General features: G+C 38.0%; 1 protein-coding gene across 6 annotated transcripts in view; it reads left to right on the top strand.

The window, feature by feature from the left end:
* DMD (dystrophin) overlaps positions 1 to 21,510 on the top strand; it is a 2,018,590-nt gene that overhangs the window by 536,684 nt on the left and 1,460,396 nt on the right. For all 6 annotated transcript variants that reach the window (XM_043570319.1, XM_043570321.1, XM_043570317.1 and 3 more), the window contains exons 10-11: positions 10,261 to 10,443; positions 11,133 to 11,314. In XM_043570319.1, the coding sequence (XP_043426254.1) occupies positions 10,261 to 10,443; positions 11,133 to 11,314 (365 nt within the window). The remainder of the gene's footprint in view (positions 1 to 10,260; positions 10,444 to 11,132; positions 11,315 to 21,510) is intronic.

Here is a 21,510-nt window from a genome sequence, read left to right as displayed (position 1 = left end):
ATTAAAGAAAAGGAAAAAATGGTATGTGGCACATGGTATGTGTCAAAGGGAATCTTGGGAAAAATATATATATTTAAAATCATGAATGCTTCACACCATGATACACTTATTTTCCACACATGATCACTGGTTGAAACATCTTTTATACAAGACCATAAATTGGAAGAGCAAATGAGTTTTAATAATAAATTAAAATTAGATACCTAAAACAATTAAATTCAATTAGTATTTATTAGTTATCTATATGTAGTATCTTCTGTTAAGTATGGGACAGAGTTCCTGCCTTCAAGGAATACAGAGATTTGTGTAATGTCTAGAAGTGTATACTATGTTATATTTCTTGAAAGTTGGTTAGAGAGTAGATCTTAAATGTTTTCAGTACAAAAAAAGAAATGGTAATTATGTGAAATGATGGAGGTGTTAGCTAAAGCTACAGTGGTAATTACATCTTAAATTTGCACAATGTAATATGTCACTTATATAAATCAATCTGGAAAGAAATTTTTAAAAGTTAAATGGGTTGAAAAATGATGATAATCCCAGAGTCATGGGATCAAGCCCCATGTCAGGCTCTGCACTGACTGTGGAGCCTGCTTGATATTCTCTCTCTCTCTCTCTCTCTCTCTCTCTCTCTCTCTCTTTCTCTCTTTTCCCCCCTTTGTCCCTCTCCCCTGCTAATGCTCACTCTCACTCTATAAAAGAATAAAAAAGAAAGAAAAATGATGAAACAAAATGAACTGGAACCTTCATTGAGAATACATTTCATACAGGGAGAGTATATTAAGCAGAGAGGCATATGATTTTATGGTAGAAAGTTTATTTTAAAACCACATATTAGCCCTTAGAAATACATTTATCTTTATAATAAAATCTCAGTTCCTAGAAACTTAGGGCATGCTCATGTATTAAATAGGATATAGGCATTGTGGGAGTAACGGAGACAACATAGTAATGGACTATCTAAGAAACAAGTTGATTTCTCTTTCAGAATTATCAGTATTTTGCTAGTCCTGGCTTTGTAAGAAAGCTTTGCCCATCCAGGGACCAGCGTTTTCTTTGCCATGATACTCTGTCATCCCCTAGGATACTGACTTCATCAAGGATCGTTCACCATCATGTCTGTATTACAGGCTGTGGGAAGAAGGAAACTACAAAGGGGAGAACATTTTGATTCTTCTTAACTTTTCACAAAGAGGTTGCACATATCCTGTTCCTCTCGCCAGTATTTGGTCACCTGTCACACCTAACTGCAAGGGAAGCTGGGAACTATAGTTTATACTCTGTATAGCCAGGCTCCATAGCTCACCTATATTTTCTCCTATATAAGAAGTGGAGGAGGACAGATATTGAAGGACCAGCAGTCTTTGCAGTGGACACTTGTTTCTGGGTATCAAGATTCATACTTGGCTCCATAACCTTTTGTTTAATAGGTTTTGGGAAAAGATTTCCTTAAAAATAGAAGTATACACATAGATATAACACATATATATACAGATGATGATAGAATTCTTTTGTCTTCTTCACCAGAGTGTTCTAAGCACAATATATCATTTCTGCAAGACATTCTGTAATAGTGAAGAAAATCAACTTAACTGATACAAAAATGAAAGGCATGTGATAGGAATTATAGAAAGTATAGAGTCCAAACAGTAGATTTGGCACATGTCTTCCTTTAGAAAATATTTACATTACTTACTTTTTGTGCATCTTCCTCTGTCTTATAAAAGAGAGTCTGTGCCATCACCTCGGCTATGTCACACTCCTGTCTGCGTTTGCGTTGTCCCCGTTTTCAGTGTTACAGCGGTGTCTTAGTCTTGCAAGCATTATTCTTGACTTTACATTTGATTTCTGACTAGCAATGTGGATTCCAGATATTATTTTCTTAGTAGTTTCAAAACCATTGATTGTGAAATTGTGGAAGTGAAGAAAAGAAAAAAGATATAGATACATACAATTTTTCAAGACACAATTTAATAGCTGAACCATAATCTTATTGACCTTTCCTGTTAGCTTTCTTTAAATGGACTCATCTTAGGGAAACCTGGGTAGCTCACTGGGTTAAGCGTCCAACGCTTGATTTCGGTTCAGTTCATGGTCTCCCAGTTCAGGAAATTGAGCACCATGTTATCAGGGAGACTGCTCGAGATTCTCTCTCTCCGGTCTCTATCTCTCAGCCCCTCCCGCTCCCCTCTCCCACTTGCACATACGCTTGTGTGTTCTCTCTCAAAATACACAGACATTAAAAAAAGAAAAATAAATGGACTCATCTTATATACTTGACATAAGACAACTTTCAATACAGTTGCTGTTTGAAATTAAAATCCTTCTTAGGTGACTAGGAGATTTGGGTTAGAATGTTAGTTCAGTAACTGTTTTTTTTTTTTTTTTATGAGCCTGAGCTATAACTTCCTCTAATAATTTTATTTATTTTCATTGAGATGTAATTGTTATATAGCATTATGTTTCAGGTGCACAACACCTGTATACAACATAATGATTCATGATATTGTAAAATGTTCACAATAGTCTACTTAACATCCATCACTAAACATATTTACAAATAAATATACATTTTTATTTTATTTTTAAGAAGTCTTATTAAGATATTTTGTGAAAGTGCTGTTTCGTAGACTCTGAAATCATTTTCTTCATTAATAGAGATTTATAAAATTGTGGTGAAGATAGGTGTTTGTAAACCAAACAACTTGGTTTTAAGTCACAGAACAGCAAATCACCTTTGTGATTTTTGGCATATTGTTTAATTTTTCTGCTCCCATTCCCTCATCCTACTATGCTCTGTCATCCTGATTTGTTGTGGTAAAAAATGATACAGTGCACGTTAAGTGCTTAACAAATTAACTGACACTAAGTGCCCAATAAATAACGGCAGCTGTTGTTACTGCTTTTATAGATGTAGTCGTTGTTGTTGTGACTGTTGTTTTAATATTGCCCTAACAGGAGACCATAATTTTTTTCTAATTCCTCATTAGGGTTTAACTTTGAACTGAATTTCAGGCCCAAGCAGTATTAAAAATTACCTCTTTGATCGTATGATTAGATTGAATGTCATGTACAGTGTTGCATGATGGATTAATTTGTCATAAATCACTTCTGCAATCATTTTTTATACTTTGAATTATACCCTGGTTTACATGTTATATCTCTGAGGAAACACAGGGGAACTGATGCAAGAATATTTCCACATACTAATCCTAGTTCTTATGAATGGTTCTTCTGTTATTTAGTAAACGAACCACTTCGTTATCCCTCTGTAATCCTTTAGCTTTCCAGTAATCTTTCACTGAACAATAAAAAGATTATAGAATACACCAAAAAATTCACTATCCATGCGCTGACTTGACTGTAAAAAAAAGTATGACACATTTAAGGGAGCTAAGTGATAACCTTTTCAAATGTTCTTGAAGTGTTTACACATTCAAGAACAAAAGAACTGTTTTTATCCAGGTTAAAAGTCCTATCACATTTTAAGGTGGCATTTGGGGAAGTTGCCAAAATAGGTTGGTTTCAACAGAAATATAAAAGTACTCAGTAATAGATGTGCCCTCTGGAAATGTCCCAGCTATTTTTCTAAGAGCTTTGTGGTTTGCTGGATTGCTGGTTTCACTACCTGTATGTAGCCATTTGATGACTTCTCTCACTTTGAATTGCCAAAATCGTGCTTCTAAAAATACACACAGCTCATTCAACTGTGTTTCCTCGTAAAAGTCATTTGCCATTTCAATGAGCATTGGTCCCCAAATACAGGCGTTGTAGAACATTTCTTGGAAACTAGAATGTGCTTAACATTTTATTTGCATCATTTCATATAATCTTTTCACCAATCCTATGGAGATACACTTTTATTCTCCTTGTTTTACAGATGGGGAAACTGAGATTTAGAGAGGTTAAACAACTTACTCAAGATTAGACGGAGAGTAAGCTGGGCTTAAAAAAAGTTACATAATGAAGTAGTGTCAAGGCTATTGCTCTATATTTTATTACAACAATTTCTCTCACTGGAAATCCGTTTCCAGACATTTGTCCTAGACATTGCAGGACTAACACATACATTCATTTGTCTTCCCTCATTACTTCATTTCCTCTTCTATACTCTTCCACCTTATGGAATAGCAACATCTTCAAGGAACATAGGTGACAATATCTGTAAGTCTCCATGCAAAAGGACAATCATTACGTCTCTAAAATGTGTGGAGAATGTTGAATCAATTTTAATGTTCTTAATTTTGAAAACAGCCAGAATTGTTCCATCCGTCCATCGTTATACCTCTCACCTGAATCATTATTTGCCCAGTCTACTGCAGAGAAACATAAACCACTGTGATAAAGATAGAAATTAAAAGAAGATTGAAGCCTAGGGAAAAAAAAATTAGTTCCATTTGATGATACTGGCATCTTAAGTCATGCAATGATTGGTAACATTTTCTTATGCATATGTCTTCTATAAAAAGCAAAGATCGGGGCGCCTGGGTGGCGCAGTCGGTTAAGCGTCCGACTTCAGCCAGGTCACGATCTCTCGGTCAGGGAGTTCGAGCCCCGCGTCGGGCTCTGGGCTGACGGCTCAGAGCCTGGAGCCTGTTTCCGATTCTGTGTCTCCCTCTATCTCTGCCCCTCCCCCATTCATGCTCTGTCTCTCTCTGTCCCAAAAATAAATAAACGTTGAAAAAAAAAAAAATTAAAAAAAAAAAAAAAAAAAAGCAAAGATCAAATTTCCTAGAAAATTTCCTTTGCTGCCATGATATGTATGAACTGGCCACAAGTTTAGGTAAAATATGAAATACTGTAGCAATAAATACATGCTTTGGGGAGCTGGAACCAAAAGTATTAGCCTGTCTACATATATTTGTTTCTAAGTTCTCTGTTCATTGGGGGAGGTCTTTGAGAGGACATGACTACTCCTTGATCCATGAGCTGGACCATGGCAATTGGAGGTCCCCTCACCCCTGTCTGTGTCCTTGGAGTGATTCCACCTGCCTTCCCCACTCCTAGAGTTGCCCCAAGGATGCAGCTCTGAGAGAGTGATGTAATGTTGAGCCCATCTGGACAGTATATGTGACTGAACTCCATTAAGGTCTGTATGTAAACAAGGCTTGTATGCAACTTCCCTTGCCACCTACCTATCTGGAGTGGCTTGCCTCTTTAATTGGTTTCTCTCTGTCTTCCACACAGATGGATCAATTTTAGACTACACCTGGGAAGCTCCCAAGGAGCTTCAGAACCACCAGTGTAAAAGATGGATTTATAAAGAATGTATTTTCTTTCAAAGGTTCTATTGAAAATGTGCAAATGTGAAAATTCAAGCACATTTCTTCTTTCATGGGTTTACTTGTGCTGAAATTCTAGAATTGTTTCCATTTTTCTTTCCTGACCTATGGAAAATAACTTTTTTATTCTTGACCCGGAACATATACGTACACATATATACATAGATACATATATATGTATGTCTCAAAAGTTCAGAAAGCAATATTAATCCTTAATATAAGTGACACAGGCTAATATTTATTTTATTAATTTAATTTGATTTAATTTTAAGTAATTCCTAGTCATGACCCATTAAATATTCCTGGTCATGACCCACTAAAATGATTTCATGAATCATTGATGAATCATGACTAACAAATTTGAAAGATAGTTGTCTAGACAAAGAAGGAATTATTCAGAGCCCTGATGACAATTTTGACCATAATCATCTATGTATGTAGAGTTGATTTTATGCATACAAATAATAATGAATTGAGTTATTTTTTATTTTACACAGCTTATTCATGTTTGAGTTTAGCTTTAATAAGGCTGTCTTTGCAAAGTTTTTGTTTTATGAACATCCTCAGACAAAACTTTGAGATTCAGAATTTATGAGTACTAGACCTCGTGTCCTTGACTATAAAGATTTGCCTTTTAAAATTGTCTCCAAAATTTCAAGCTTCTGTAAATATCAATAAATCATGAAGTGTTTATTTTATTTCTATTGAAGTGTAGTTGGCATACAATATTTTACTAGTTTCAGGTGTACAACTAGTGATTTGACATTTATGTACATTATGAAATGATCACTGTAATACGTCTAGTTACCATCTATCACCAGAGTTATTACAATATTATTGACTGTATTCCCTGTGGTATACTTCACATCCCCATGACTTAAGCATTTTATAACTGGAAGTTTGTACCCATCTCCCTGCTTCCCCTCTGACAACCACCAGCTTGTTTTCTGTATTTATGAGTCTGTTTCTGTTTTGCTGTTTGTTTTGCTTTTCAAAAAAGATTCCACATAGAAGTGAAATCATAAGGTATTTGTCTTTCTCTGTCTGACTTATTTCACTTAGCATAATGCCCTCTAGGTCCATCTGAGTTGTCACAGGTGACAAGATTTCCGCCTCTTTTACGCCTGAGTGATATTCCATTGTGTATATATGTCACATCTTTACCTACTTAACTATCAGTGGGGATGTTTACTTTTGTAATCCAAATTGTACATTGGTAAAATGTATTGTGTTACATGAGTAATAGTGTTGTTTATAATTTATCATTTTGAGAAGATACATTTGAAATCAAGATCATTAATGATTTTTAGAACTTTGATGTAGGAGCTAGGTTAAGGTTCACGTTTCATAAAGGTTTAATTTAATTGATGCTTACTCTTACAAGTTTTTCGGCTCATTTTTTCCACAATAATTTTTTGGCTTTTGAAATCTGGACAGTGACTTAAGATGATAACAGTGGAGTAGGTTGAGTTTCATAATGGTTCTTATGCATATAAGAATCCCATAATAATTGCAGTTATCATGCACTTTCTTGGGTTCTTACAGAAGATCAGGCATTCTGCTAAACACTTGATATACTGTTCTTTAATTTTTACCACAATCTTATTAGGAAAGTATCACTGCTCCTGTTTTACTTAGGAGGAAACTAAGGCTAATGATAGAGCTAAGTAACCTTCCCAGGGTGATAAGACCTCAGACCAGAGTCAAGATTCAAACACTGCCTCCACAGCCCTTGGGTTTTACAACCACGCTCTAGCGTACATGATAATAAAGCACCGTCTCCTCTCACCTGTAACCCAGAGAAGCCAAAATATTCAGAATTGAATTGTATTTTTCTTCACCTACACACAGCGCTGGCCACACAATGTGCAGTACAGTGAAAAATGAAATACAGGGCCCCTTGTTCAAAGAGCAGGAAGGAAAGTGCTGTTAAAATTAAACTATAAGGCTGTTTTCCTTTATTCCATGGTCTCTCTTTCTTGACTTGCCATTGTGTTTTTTATTTGCTGTTTAACTTCATACTGAACAAAGAAAATTAAAATTTTAAAGTATTAGCATGGGTTTTATTGCTCATTGTTACATTGTGCAATTGCGGTTGTAAATGTAAATATAAGACCATTTAACTCCTGCAGAATCACCGGCACTATACAATTTGTATTTTGTAGCTTGTGCATGCCTATGTATTTCATTCTTAATGTGGAAACATTGCACAACTAACTTAGCTGTTTTTATTTCACTTCTTGATAGGTGCATGTTCTACTCCTATTCTGTACGTTCATCATTCTGATGAGTAAGGCAGGATTGTAAGGACAAGGAACCCGGGGTTGCCCTTTCCCTTTCTTTTTGTGTCCTCAATTTCAGCCTAAATGGTTGGCTAATATGGGAACGAAATACAAGTAAGAAGGGATATCCAAGGGCTCTGTGGTCATTCTTGTTTTCTTAGAATTGCCTTCTTTCTGCATTTGACGCAAGTTCTGGTTCAAACAGAAAGCACGAGTTCTTGGGGCTGTTAGTGCCATCGGTCGTTTGTAGACATACTTCCCTTGGACGGGCTTGAGTGTTGCTCCATCCCCGCATAGTGTGTGTCCACCCGAATTTTATGCTCATGGCACATCAGTAACACTATATGCAAATGGGGGTCGACACACATATTATACTTAATTCCCCTGCACATTTCCTTTGTCACCTTATTGGACTTCACTTCCATTACCCACGTTCAAAGATGACATTATTAAGGGCAGTGTCAGGAAACAGTTAAAACAAGCAAGGTATGTTTCTGAGCCTTGGGGCACTGTACCACTGCTCAGGTTGCACAACTATGAAGCTGCTCTTGACTACATACATCTCCCAGGCTACCTTTGTGTGACTTTTCTCCTCTTAATGCTGACTTTGATATCTGTTATTAATAGTAATTAGGGATGGAGAGAAAGGATACACCATGGAACTTGTTCAAACCCCTAAGACCTTCAGAAATTTGCCTTGACTTGTGCTCAGGGTCCTTTTGCTATTTGAGATGCTAGAGTTGGGTGATCTTGACCTATCAGGATGACATATTTCTGCCAGTTCTCTAGAAACACATGAAGAATGCATCATTTGATGGAAATATCACACAAAGCCCTCCCCCAATGTCTCTCCATCTTAGAGGACTTAATAGTTGAAGAAATTTTTAATAATAAAGTTTCAAAATAGGAGCATTTATCGGAAGAGCACAATTAAGTTGGTGCTGGTAGCTCCGTGGGATAAGGCCCAGCATTGAGAGGGACTAGAAATTCAAGGCAGACCTGTCAGAGGAAAGCCATCAAAAGGGGGAATTTTTTTTTTCTAGACAAGATCATGCAGTCTCCCAAGTAGCTTCTGCTTGTTCTATGCTGCCTCTTGTTTCCTTTGCAGAACCCTGTTTGTTAGGGCCTGGTGTTTGCTTAGTGTCTTTGGAGTATACAGAAGATTCCTCTCCAAACACTTCTTCAATATTTTTGCTCTGCTTCACTGTGTCAACACTTTGTTTGTATCCCCTACTTCAGCAGGAAACCCTCTTGAATGCCATCTTTCTTAAGATATTTGAAGCCCAGCAATGTACCATGAGTGTACTTTACCCAAATAAAAATTCATGCACATTTTCTTATTTACTCGAATTCTTACCATTGGCAATTGCCCTAGTATTAAAGCAGCGGACACATTAGTTACCCCAAGAGTTGTCTCCTGGTACTTGGTAGTACTGGTCCCATTGCTTCTGAATCCCTGCTAACACCCAACCAGGTTTAGAGGTCAGTGTTCCATCCTGGAAACTAACCTGTTATATACAGGTGAGTCTTTCAAAGTCTCTATTACTTAGCTTGAGGTGGGGAGGAGGTATGGACATGCCTAGTACTCCCACTACTCCAAAAGAATCTTTCCCCATCAGTTTTCTCCAGTCACTGCACTTCTTCTTCTATACCTTCAGCTAGGTAATGGGCTGAAAGTGGTGGGGCCAGTCTTCTGGTTCCTTCTTAGCTGTGCCTTCATAGGTGGCCTGGATCTTCTCATTAGAATTATGGACTATGTACCTGTTGTTCTCAGCTTTATTCAGAAATTCAGAGTTTCAAGACAACTGTTGGGAATCTTACTTCACATCCTACTAATTAAATATGGAAGCAGGGGCACCTGGGTAGCTCAGTAGGTTGAGCCTCTGACTTTGGCTCTCGTCATGATCTCACAGTTCATGAATTCAAGCCTCCCAGCGGGCTCTCTGCTGTCAACATAGAGCCTGCTTCAGATCCTCTGTCCCCCTCTGTCTGCACCTCCCTCCACTCATGCACTCTCTCTTTGAAAAATAAATTAACATTTTTAAAAGAATGTGGAAGCAAATGCTTCATATTTTACATCTTCTAAGATAATGCCTTCCTACTGAAACCATGGCCTTCTGGAAATAAAAGCTTAATTTATAGAAGTCATCATACTGTTAGAAATTTCAGTTGTGTGAATGAGGTATTTCTGTTTAAATTTCATCTGTTTCCCTCATTTATTTTCAACCCGATAACTTTATTGCTCTTTAAATTTTCAGAAATAGCTCATTCCTTTCTCTTGGGAAGAGATGTTTCCTTTAATGCCATTGCAAAAGTATGTAAATATAATACCCATAATGTTTATGTATAAATGATTGAAAATTTAAAATGAAAAAGTTACCTATGGCTGAAAATTGGTAGCATTTAAAATACAGCATGAAGAGATGATGTATTAATTCATTTTTACTATAATCCAGAAAAGCTTTAATGAAATACTAATTTGAAGTGGATTTCAACTGCCATTTGAGAATTTGTGTGTATGTTTGTGAGATGTTAAAATGCAAACTTGGTATTGTATGTGTCTGCTGTTCATGTCTCTGGTAATGCAAGTGGACATTTCTAGCATTTTAAATATTTCATTCGATTTATCATGTAATGTACTGGAACAGTCTGCAAAGATACTCATTGTATAACACCCAATTTATTTTATTGTGCAGCACTTGGAAACTCCTGATGATATTGGCCGTTCATCAGTGGAGACTGAGGTAACCCTGGACAGTTACCAAACAGCTTTAGAAGAAGTACTCTCATGGCTTCTTTCTGCTGAGGACACATTGCAAGCCCAAGGAGAGATTTCTAATGATGTAGAAGAAGTGAAAGAACAATTTCATACTCACGAGGTAAAGCAAAACGTTGATGGATGAAACCAAGCACATGACTTGTCATAATGACAAGTCCCTCTTTTTATCTCAGTTAGTCTGTGAGATCCTTGTACTTTGTTAATTTAGCTTTTATTTTGAGATGGAAACAAATCAGTGTTGATGGGCGTGGGATTCCAACAGCCTGCATTTAAAGTTCTGTCTTGCAGAATGACCCTTGAAGTTGCCGAGATCTCATTTTGCCAGTGACTCATGCCAGGGATATGAGAGCCCAGCTCCCTTCTCTTGGGTCAAAGTGATGCTGAGTTATAACAGTCACTCTGGAGGACCCATGTGGTATCAGGCTACACCGCCCTTCATGGGAGACTTTTCTTGAAGTGACACACTTAACTTGCTTTCCGCCCCTTTGCTGTCCTATTTTCTGCTACTTTGGCTCCTTTGCATGTCTTTCTGGGAGCTTTTACTTAGTACATCACTTGCATACAGATCCTTATCTCAGGATCTGCTTCTGTGGAAGGCGACGTAGGCTACTAGTAGCCCTTAATTCATATTTAAAACGCTATTGGGTTTTCTTAAATAAAAATTCACATCCTTTTACTGGAATATAACTTACATGGGCTACAAATTGAAAATTGCAAAAACAATAATAAATTTCAAAACCATAATGATTTACCTAAAGCGCCCACTTTTTCACCTTCTTTTCCTGTCAGGGGTACATGATGGATTTGACATCTCATCAGGGACGAGTTGGTAATGTTCTACAACTGGGAAGTCAACTGATTGGAACAGGGAAATTATCAGAAGATGAAGAAACCGAAGTACAAGAACAAATGAATCTCCTAAATTCAAGATGGGAATGCCTCAGGGTAGCTAGCATGGAAAAACAGAGCAAGTAAGTCTTTGTTTTTAATTCCTAAAAATAGTGAGTTTTGGACTTGTATGATTACTTTGATACAGTTTCTCATTTAAGTTGGGATTCTCAGTTTGCTCCTAGAACATGTAGCTCTTTTTTAGGGCATGTTCAGATTGTATTTTCATGTCTGTTATATTTTGTTTTTCACTTTTGTGATTGATGTGGAGAGGTTGGATAGAAGAACCATTATCTACAGAACTCTGCTCTCAAAGTTTCCAAAATTGTTGTCACAGTTAATATTTTCTAAGTTTTTTCCAAAAATTAAAATGTGACCATGGAAGGCAACAGAAATGTAAACAGGAAACCATGCACATAAAATCATCTGTTAGGCACAGTTGACAGGAAACTTCTCTTCTGAAGGAAAAGCTCTCAAAATATTAGTTTCTCATGTGTTTATGGAAATCCTCTTGAAAACAATTACTTCTAATCTATGTTTGGAAATCCTTGTGCAAGTACTATATGGTAGTGAATTATTTTAAGAATACATATTGACTTTATCAAAAAGAATTTTTGAGATATTTGTGAAAATGGCATGTTTCTTATAAAGGTAACAAGTAGATCTCATCATTCTGGATGTGTTGCTTTGATTTATATTGTTAGGTGTGTGTATTCATGTAGAGCCTATCGAGACAAGATAGATTTATTTTTAAATGAAAAGAAATGAAGTGCCAACTGTGGATTTGAATACATTAAGCTAAAGAAATTGTCCAAGCGCCTTAAGTTTACTTAGCTATTATTTATGAAGATTAAAAGCTTTAAACTAGGACCAAAGAAGCTCATTAGATATGCTGGGAAGATTGCTATTTCAGTACTAAATTATAGTGTGACAACAGGGAGGGGGAAAACACATTTTTAAACTCCTGTCTTTTGAAAGAATAAATAAGGCATATGCAGGATAGAATTTTCACGAATATTGGTATTCCAAACCAGGAGATATGAGTCTCTATACAATACTGACATTTTCCCCTGATGTGCCCATTTTGATGATTGCAACTAACCGTAGAAGTTAGAGTTACAACAGCCCTATTCTAACAATTGAGTCAGTCTCATATCCATGCCCAAGCGTTGACTCATTTATTCCCCCCATTTATTATCATAAATTATAAGATACAGAACCTCTCTTACTTATGGTCGTGTCTCAACATTCTTCAGGTAGCAACTTCCTATTTTCACTGATCTGTGCAACTTAACGTAACCTCAGATAAAATTTGCTTGTCTTTAAAATCCTATGGTAGAACCACTGTCTTCTCCTTCCTATGTTCTCTTTTCCCATTCCCTCCTGGAGGCTAAGTGCCCCCACCAAACCCTCAATCCCTTTTTAAAATTTTTTTAATGTTTATTTATTTTTGAGAGGCAGAGAGAGACAGAGTGCGAGCGGAGGAGGTGCAGCGAGAGCAGGAGACAGAATCCAAAGCAGGCTCCAGGCTCTGAGCTGACAGCACAGAGCCCAATGCAGGCTCTAATTCATGAACGATGAGATTATGACCCAAGCAAAGTTGGATGCTTAACTCACTGAGCCACCCAGGTGCCCCACCAATCCCTTTTTTTAGGTAAGACTGACAATATGGCATGAAGTGTTCATGCTAATCAATTAATTACCTTTGAGACTGAGTTACAAGAAAAGGTGAATTCAACTTAAAATCCCAAATTTGTAGTCAGTTTTAAAAGTAAGGTTACTTTAAAAAATGCCTGTCTTGAAGGGATATCTACTATTAGATGATAGATAATAGCATAGATACACATACGTGGATGATAGTGCACATGCCCATATTTACACACATACACATGCACAAACATGCATACATACATATGTGTGTGTGTGTGTAATTTCTTTACCCCCATCCTGCTGGAGGATGGAAAAGCTAAAATAACAACATCAGTCCTTAGCTAAGATTGACATAAAACACCAGTTTGTCCTGGGGTCCCTGGGTGGCTCAGTCAGTTAAGCGTCTGACTCCTGATTTTGGCTCAGGTCATGATTTCATAGGTTCGTGAGTCCAAGCCCCACATCAGGCTCCATGCTGTGGAGCCTGCTTGGGGTCCCCCCCCCGTCTCTCTCCCTCCCCCCCTGCCTCTCCCCTGCTCGCTTGTGCACTCTCTCTCTCTTTCTCTCTCTCTATAAATAAATAAACTTAAAAAAACGTTTGTCCTGAGGGAAGATTTGGGCACTTGGAATGATTATTAAGAAGGCAAGGGCAGCCTCTTAGCTGGCATAGTTTTTGCTAAAACATAGAGTTTTGAAAATGAGACACTAATATGGAACCACCTGTAGCACACAGTCATTTCTGGACAGTTTATTGAAATACCCATACACAAAGTATGACTTTGCAAAGCAAATCCAGAAATCTTTTGTAAGGTTGTAAAAGTAAGTCTTCCATATCACTTTCCCTAACTTTGTGTGTATTCATGCATAAAACCTATTAAAATCTAATTGAGATAAGCCATTATGCAAACCGTGCTGGACCTGATTCTTAATAGATTTTTTTGAAGGAACCAAAGAGCTAATTATGACAATAGGATATCATCAGTATTTAAAAAAATAATAATAATTCTAGGTTTTATTTCATGCTTTTATACATTGCTACCCATTCACTTTCTATTCTCATGAGCTTTGTTGATGATGAGCTTCATAGGGAGCATCACCTATTCTTTCCAAACCTCTGCATCCTATGAAGTAGGCAGGCATGATAAACTGCTAGCAAACAAAAATGGATCAGTCTACATTTCTCATCTCTCCCTCCCATAGACAGAGCGTGGATAGACCCCATCCCAAGTTGTCATCCCTGCCTAAGCATAGATTTTGTGATGAGAGGAATGATAATTAAAGTTTGTCTGGGCATATAAGATATAACTGAAGCCATGCTAGGATTCTTAGGTTGCTATCTTTTAATAAATGTAAAAAACAAAACAACAAAAAAACTAACTGGGAATACAAATAAGCTTATAACTATATATTATGTATATATTTATATATGTACTATAATTATACACACACACACACATACATGAAACTCTACACACACACACAAACATAAGTATTAACAAATATTAATGGAGTACCTCAAGATATCAGATACATTTCCAGGCATTAGGGACAAAGTATTGGTCATAAGAGTTTAAGTCCCAGATCTCCTTTAGCTCTAGAGAGGCTGTTAAAACAAGAACCCAAGAGGGATGCCTGAGTGGCTCAGTTGGTCAAACTGCAGACTCTTGAATTCAGCTCAGGTCATGATCTCATGGTTCATGAGATCAAGCCCCACATAAGGCTCCATGCTGACAGTGCACGGAGCCTGCTTCTGATTTTCTCTGTCCCTTTCTGTCTGCCCCTCCCTCACTTGCACTTACTCTCTTTCAAAATAAATAAGCAAACTTTTAAAAATTCTTTAAAAAAAAATAGAAAGTTGGGGCGCCTGGGTGGCGCAGTCGGTTAAGCGTCCGACTTCAGCCAGGTCACGATCTCGCGGTCCGGGAGTTCGAGCCCCGCGTCGGGCTCTGGGCTGATGGCTCAGAGCCTGGAGCCTGTTTCCGATTCTTTGTCTCCCGCTCTCTCTGCCTCTCCCCCGTTCATGCTCTGTCTCTCTCTGTCCCCAAAATAAATAAACGTTGAAAAAAAAATTAAAAAAAAATAGAAAGAAAGAAAGAAAGAAAGAACCCAAGAGAAAGGTACCTGAATGCTTGGTTAAATGTCTGACTCTTGGTTTTGGCTCAGGCCATGATCTTACATTTCATGAGTTTGAGCCCACATTGGGTTCTGTACTGGCAGGACAGAGCCTGCTTGGGATTCTTTCTCTTTCTCCCTCTTTCTCTGACCCTCCCCTGCTTGTGTATGCTTTCTCTTTATCTCTCTTTCTCAAAAAAAAAAAGAATCAACATTAATTTTTTTTAAAAAAAATGAACCCCAGAGGATGAAAGGTGGGAGAAGCATCTCCGTATCACAGCGCCTTTTAATATTCTCAGAAAACTTACTCCTAGCTGATATTTAGTGTTTGTGATCCAAGAATGTTATTTCTGGGGTGTTAACCATTTAATTTGAATTTGAATGACAAGAAGGACCTACCATTTGTTAACCAGGAGAGTAACATTTCAGGCAGAGGGAACAGCCAATGCAAAGGCACTAAAATAGGAACAACCGGCTTAGAGGGAGTGAGGATCAGCATGAGTGGAAAGTTGCAGGAGGGAAGGTTAGGTAGTGGAGGTATGAGACAGGGTTAAAAGAGAGGTAAGGGCCCCCTCTTGTATGGTGGTGTTAGGGTAAGAGAAAAGGGCTTTGGAGTTCTAGTGGAAGTGCAAGTGTTCCAGGATTTTTTTTTTTTACCCCAGTACCTGGAATTCATCGGCTCACCGCTTGGAAGAATGAAGAGGTGGACACAAAATGAACAGCAGGCAAAGTTTATTGGAGTATGAGATCAGAAAGTGAGAATAGTATGAAAGCTCTCTTTGCAGAGACGGGGCATTTAAAAGTGAATACCCCCCACTATAGGCAAGGGTCTTTCTTTTATAAGGTTCTGGTTGCCCCCTCTTTCCCTTCTCCCTTGTTCCTTCTCAGGTTCTACCCTCTCTGGCTTCATAACTCTACGTGCTGGGTCCTCCATTCATGATTGGCTCCATTCCATTGTGTGAGGAATCAGACTAGGGTCATACTGTCCCTCTTATAGCATAAGCTTTATGCTTTTACTTATTTTAGTTAGATATTTTGATTGTCAGATTACTGAGGGGAACCTGAGAGGGAGTAGGTGGTGTCTGTTACATTCTGAAGAGGAACCTTATATTCAAGGGGGTTTGCCGTGACGCTCCCAGCACCATTCCAAAAATCTGTGTTTTTCCCCACCAAGGGACCTCAGGTCCCAACGTTTCCCTCTCTGCCATTTTGATCCTATCTTTCCCTATCATACAAGAAAAAGCCACCAGAATGTTTTAAGTAGGGGTGAGACAGGTAAAGAACATCTCAGTCATGCTACTGGAAGAGGAAAGGGCAGTTATAAGGTCACTGCAGTAACCCAAGTAAAAAATGACAGGTCTTATGCCAGGTGGTAGTTGTGGTATACCACGAGTATATTCTGTTATTTTAGCCCAACAGTTAATTTATGAACTATTCCTACTATACTTAGTTTTGTTATTTTTTTGCCTTTTTAACAGTCAGGATCCTTTCTTTTTACGTTTAATTTATTTTAAGAAAGATACACAGAGCAAGCTGGGGAGTGGCTGAGAGTGAAGGCAACAGAATCCCAAGCAGACTCCATGCTGTCAGTGCAGAGCCCAGTGCGGTGCTCAAACTCAGGAGCTGTGAGATCATGACCTGATCTGAAATCAAGAGTCGGACACTTAAGCAACTGAGCGGTTGCCCTAGTCAGGATCCTTTTTGCTTTGGAAATAGGTATCCTTGCATTATACACATAAATGTTAGCTATATACAGGTCACATCTAGGAAGTACTATGTATCCCACAAACCGTTAATAGTTATCAAACAAGAAATTTAAAAATATATAAGGGTAACAAAATACTCCTATTTCTACCTAACCATAAATCTACTCAGATTTGCCAAAGGGATAAGGCCTCTCTTTCTTTTTTTTTTTTTTTTTAACGTTTATTTATTTTTAAGAGAGAGAGAGAGGCAGAGAGAGAGGGTGACACAGAATCCAAAGCAGGCTCCAGGGTCTGAGCTATCAGCACAGAGCCCCTTGCAGGGCCCAAAATGGTGAACCACGAGGTCATGACTTGAGCTGAAGTCAGAGGCTCACTGGAGTGAGCTGCCCAAGCACCCCAGGTCTCACTTTCTTTTTTTTTTTTTAATTTTTTTTTTTTTAGTGTTTATTTATTTTTGAGACAGAGACAGAGCACGAATGGGGGAGGGTCAGAGAGAGAGGGAGACGCAGAATCCGAAACAGGCTCCAGGCTCTGAGCGGTCAGCACAGAGCCCGATGCGGGGCTCAAACCCATGGACCGCGAGATCATGACCTGAGCCGAAGTCGGATGTCTAACCGACTGAACCACCCAGGCACCCCCAGGTCTCACTTTCTTAATCACCTGTTTATGTGAACTGGGGTTGCATACTTCCCCTCTGTGATTCTCACTTACTGATTGTTGAAACAGCAGCACTTCTATGAACCTGACACACCTCGAGAAGATATCAGCTGACATAGAGTATGAAAAAGTAGATCGTGAATGCAAAATAATTACAAAATGCAAAGAATGATCATCATTGTAAATAAGATGACTAGCCATAGGCTAATTATTTTAACTCTACCATAATGGTTAATAATTTGCTTCCTATATATTTTTCACTTTTTTTCCCCCAGCTTGTTCTAATTGCCTCTTTGATTTTTTTCCCCCAAAGGCTGTGATCTTGGGTGTGTTCTCTGGGGGTGAGGGAGTATGTTCAAGGTAATTGAAATTACATTTGTAGTTAAAATTTTGCAATGGAGGGGCGCCTGGGTGGCGCAGTCGGTTAAGCGTCCGACTTCAGCCAGGTCACGATCTCGCGGTCCGTGAGTTCGAGCCCCGCGTCGGGCTCTGGGCTGATGGCTCAGAGCCTGGAGCCTGTTTCCGATTCTGTTCTCCCTCTCTCTCTGCCCCTTGCCCGTTCATGCTCTGTCTCTCTCTGTCCCAAAAATAAATAAACGTTGAAAAAAAAATTTAAAAAAAAATTTTGCAATGGAAATATTTAGAAGTGTGCTTTATAAAGAAATGCCAGTAAAAAACATAAACATGCAGATGCTTCTCCCTCCTTTTTTCCTCTTATTCCTCCATTTCCATTGGATTCTTAAATTCTATAAATTTCTTTCCACTACAATTCTGATACCTTCATAGATGTGAGCTGACGATGAAGCTAATGCAGTAAAGAAGTTTGTTAAGGTAGCCTTGGCACTAACATAAGCTGCTGTCGGTCAATTAAAAATCTTTATTTATGAAATTGGAAAGAACTAAGTGACCCTGATTGCATAGTTAAAATAAAATAATGAAAACAGGACAGTGCCTGTTGCCATCCTCGAGTTGGCAACCTTATGGACAGGAGGTGAAATCATTTTTTGTTTGGATTCCTTTTATGCTGGAGAATACCCTTCGGATGGTGGGAGGTGAGGGAGAGAGAAGAAAAAGGCAAAATTTCCAACTGTGGAAGCGTGAGAAGACAACTGGCATAAGGACAACAGCAAATCTTCTTCTCTATGAATAAACTAATTAATTTGATTGAAAAATGCAACCTGCAGAGAGAAAAAGAGATTTCCTGACATTTCTACAAGGACTCATCAAGCAAGATAAGCACAGCAAGTTCCATCAGCTTCTCTGATAATTGTGGTTAGGACACGCAGGGGGAAAGTAAAGCCTTGGTGGTGGTGAAGGAAGAAAATGAAAGCAAGTCAGGAAGGAGGCCAGGTGAAGTTACACCCTGGTTTACATCAGCAGGAGGAGAGATCTGAATAGTATGTGGGTGAAAACGCAAGCCCTAACATGGCAAACAGTCGTGAATCACCATCAACACTTTGGAGAGAAAAATATGTCTCACAAATCTGGTTCATCTCTTTTCCCCCGAGTGTATGTTCCAGTCTTGAAATGAGATGGCCTTTGTAAGTGAACAGAGCAAAGGAGATGCTGAACAAATAGTGGGTTTTCTCCCAAGTGAAGTAGCTGACCTATCGCATATGTGAATATAGGAATGAATGGATGAACAAATGAATTAATTTTTCCAGGTAGTTCTAGTTTGTCAGATAAATGTGTTGTAGTGAGCGTTTTAACGATGCAATATCTCAGGCTCTTATATGTGATTTTATATCACCATTTTGTTAATTCATTTTTAAATTCTTCTAACAATGTTACAATGAGAATTTCTTAGAGATCGAGGTGGTTCAAGAACTAGCGGGAGCAACATTCCCTGAGAATTTATTAAAAATGCAGAATTAGTCCTCCGTCTGATCTATGGAATCAGAATCTGCCATTTAACAAGATCCCAAGTGATTCCTAAGCACACTAAAGTTTGACAAGAACTGATCTTCTTGGCACAATTACGGAATAGTATAAATCCATACTCTTTCTTTGTAGACCACTATTTTTAATATCTTTTGTCCCTATTTTTCTATCAAGGGATGGGACAAACAGTTGAACTATTTTCTTAGAAGCTCCATAAACAATGCTGGTGATGTCTAATTTAATCCTTCAATGGTAATAGTATCTCACACGGGTGACTAATGGAATTGCAAGATTTTTGTGAAAGAAGAAACAAGAGGGACAACGTGTGCGTACTGACAACTAATCACTGGCCTAATAAGCAGCAGTAATTAACATACAGCAATCTGGTCAGGTTGAAATGGATATGACTGACCATCACAATTTTTTGCGTGTAGATAATGTGCAGTTAAAATATGGATAGTCCTTTTCAAATATGGATATGACTGACCATCACAATTTGTTTTTGTGTAGATAATGTGCATTTAAAATATGGATAGTCCTTTTTCAAGTAATAACAAGTATATGACTCTTATAGTTTAAATTGCAAATAGGAAAGCCCAATCTCTGGAATTTTTAGAAATGAGAGTAGAGAGTAGGATTTTTTGGAAGAATGCTTTTTCACAAAGATAAACAATGATAATTAGAAAATTAAGTTTAGTCATTCATTCATCCATCTCACTAACAATTCTTATCTACTATATTCCCAGCACTGTTTTAGATACTGGGGAAATCTAAGTGAACAAAGCAGACTAACTCCCTCTTATTAAGCTTGCATTCTTCATGGGAGGAGACAGTTAGTTAAAGAATACGAATAATGTATCAGTTGGTGAGAAATGACTAAAAGGGAAGGAAAGCAGGCTATAGATTTAGAGAAGGAAACATCATTGTGTGTGTTATTGTATGTATGCACTCAGGGAAGGCCTCTCTGATGATGTAATATTTAAGCAGAGCCCTAAATGAAGGGAGGAAATAAGCCATGCAGGTAGCTGGGGCAAAGGCAAACAAATGGAAAATTCCAGAGGCAGGAGGGTGCTGGCCATGTTTGCGAAACAGTGTGCCGGAGCTGACAAAAGGAAAAATGATGTCTTTGTGATTTAGGATTAAAAAATGGTTCAAATTAGGTTAATAGACATCCTTAACAGGAGCAGCTTTTATGGAAATGGACATTTTAATAATCTGAATTCTGATATTTCAGATTGGGAAAGTGTTCCTGTTTTTTGTATTATGTCTTATATTTGATTGATAATTCAATGATACCACTTACTCATTCACGAAATATTTGTCATGTGTCTTGTATATGCCAGGCACCGTGCCAGATGTTCTATAGTGACACAGTTTTTGAATTTGAGTAGGCTTCTATTGCCATAGAAATGAATGTGATCTCTGGGTGTCAACATTTCTCATTCTTACTAGGGATAATTTAAACAATCTTTCAATCATTGTATTTAATAGTAGTCCTTGGTTTGTGATGACATCTGCGAGTGTCTTCATCTACTTTGTAAGTATTTAATCAGGAAGATTGAATTGAGGGTTGCCATAATGTATTTGCCACAAGAATCTTTTCATCCAGCCATGCAGTTTCTTTATTGTGTTACTGTTACTATTTTGAATTTATGCTTTCAAAATGCAAATGAATTTGTTTGCATTTTGAACTTTAATCTTGCTCTGGATAGTTGAAGAATATCAATAATTAAACTGCTGTTGAGTTATATGGACAGAGGAGAAAAATAGATTAGGACTTTGGAAACAGTGGTTCATTTTTGTTTCACAGAATCCTTTTTAGGCACACTGCTATTTCTCACATTCCATTCAGTGAACAAATAAATATTCATACGCATCTAATTTTGAGGGAGGGTTGACAATTTATTTTTATTTCTAGCCTTTGGAAGGGGAACTTCGCAGGTGAATTCTTTCTGAGATACTTATTGTGAGGTCGCAGAGTAAACACTGGGGCCTCCAAGACCGGGCTGCAGGCTGTAATACAAGCTGCAGGCTGTAATACAAGCTGTAATACAAGCTGCAGGGCGCTTTCAGGCTTAGTGGGAGCTTTTGATAAATGTACATGACCTGTTCTTGCTTTCTCTTCTGGCCCAAGAGACATGTCAGCCTACCAGTTGGTGGGAGTGGTGGTGCCGTAGAGAGGAGGATGGACGCATTGGTTTTAGGGGCGAGGAAAGCCTCTTTATATGATTTGGTTAGACCTTTGCCTCTCTTCGTTCTCCAATGGAAACTAC

This window comes from Prionailurus bengalensis, chromosome X, assembly GCF_016509475.1.
Source record: "Prionailurus bengalensis isolate Pbe53 chromosome X, Fcat_Pben_1.1_paternal_pri, whole genome shotgun sequence".
Taxonomy (NCBI): Eukaryota; Metazoa; Chordata; class Mammalia; order Carnivora; family Felidae; genus Prionailurus; species Prionailurus bengalensis.
This window is presented reverse-complemented; position numbering and strand designations above follow the sequence as displayed.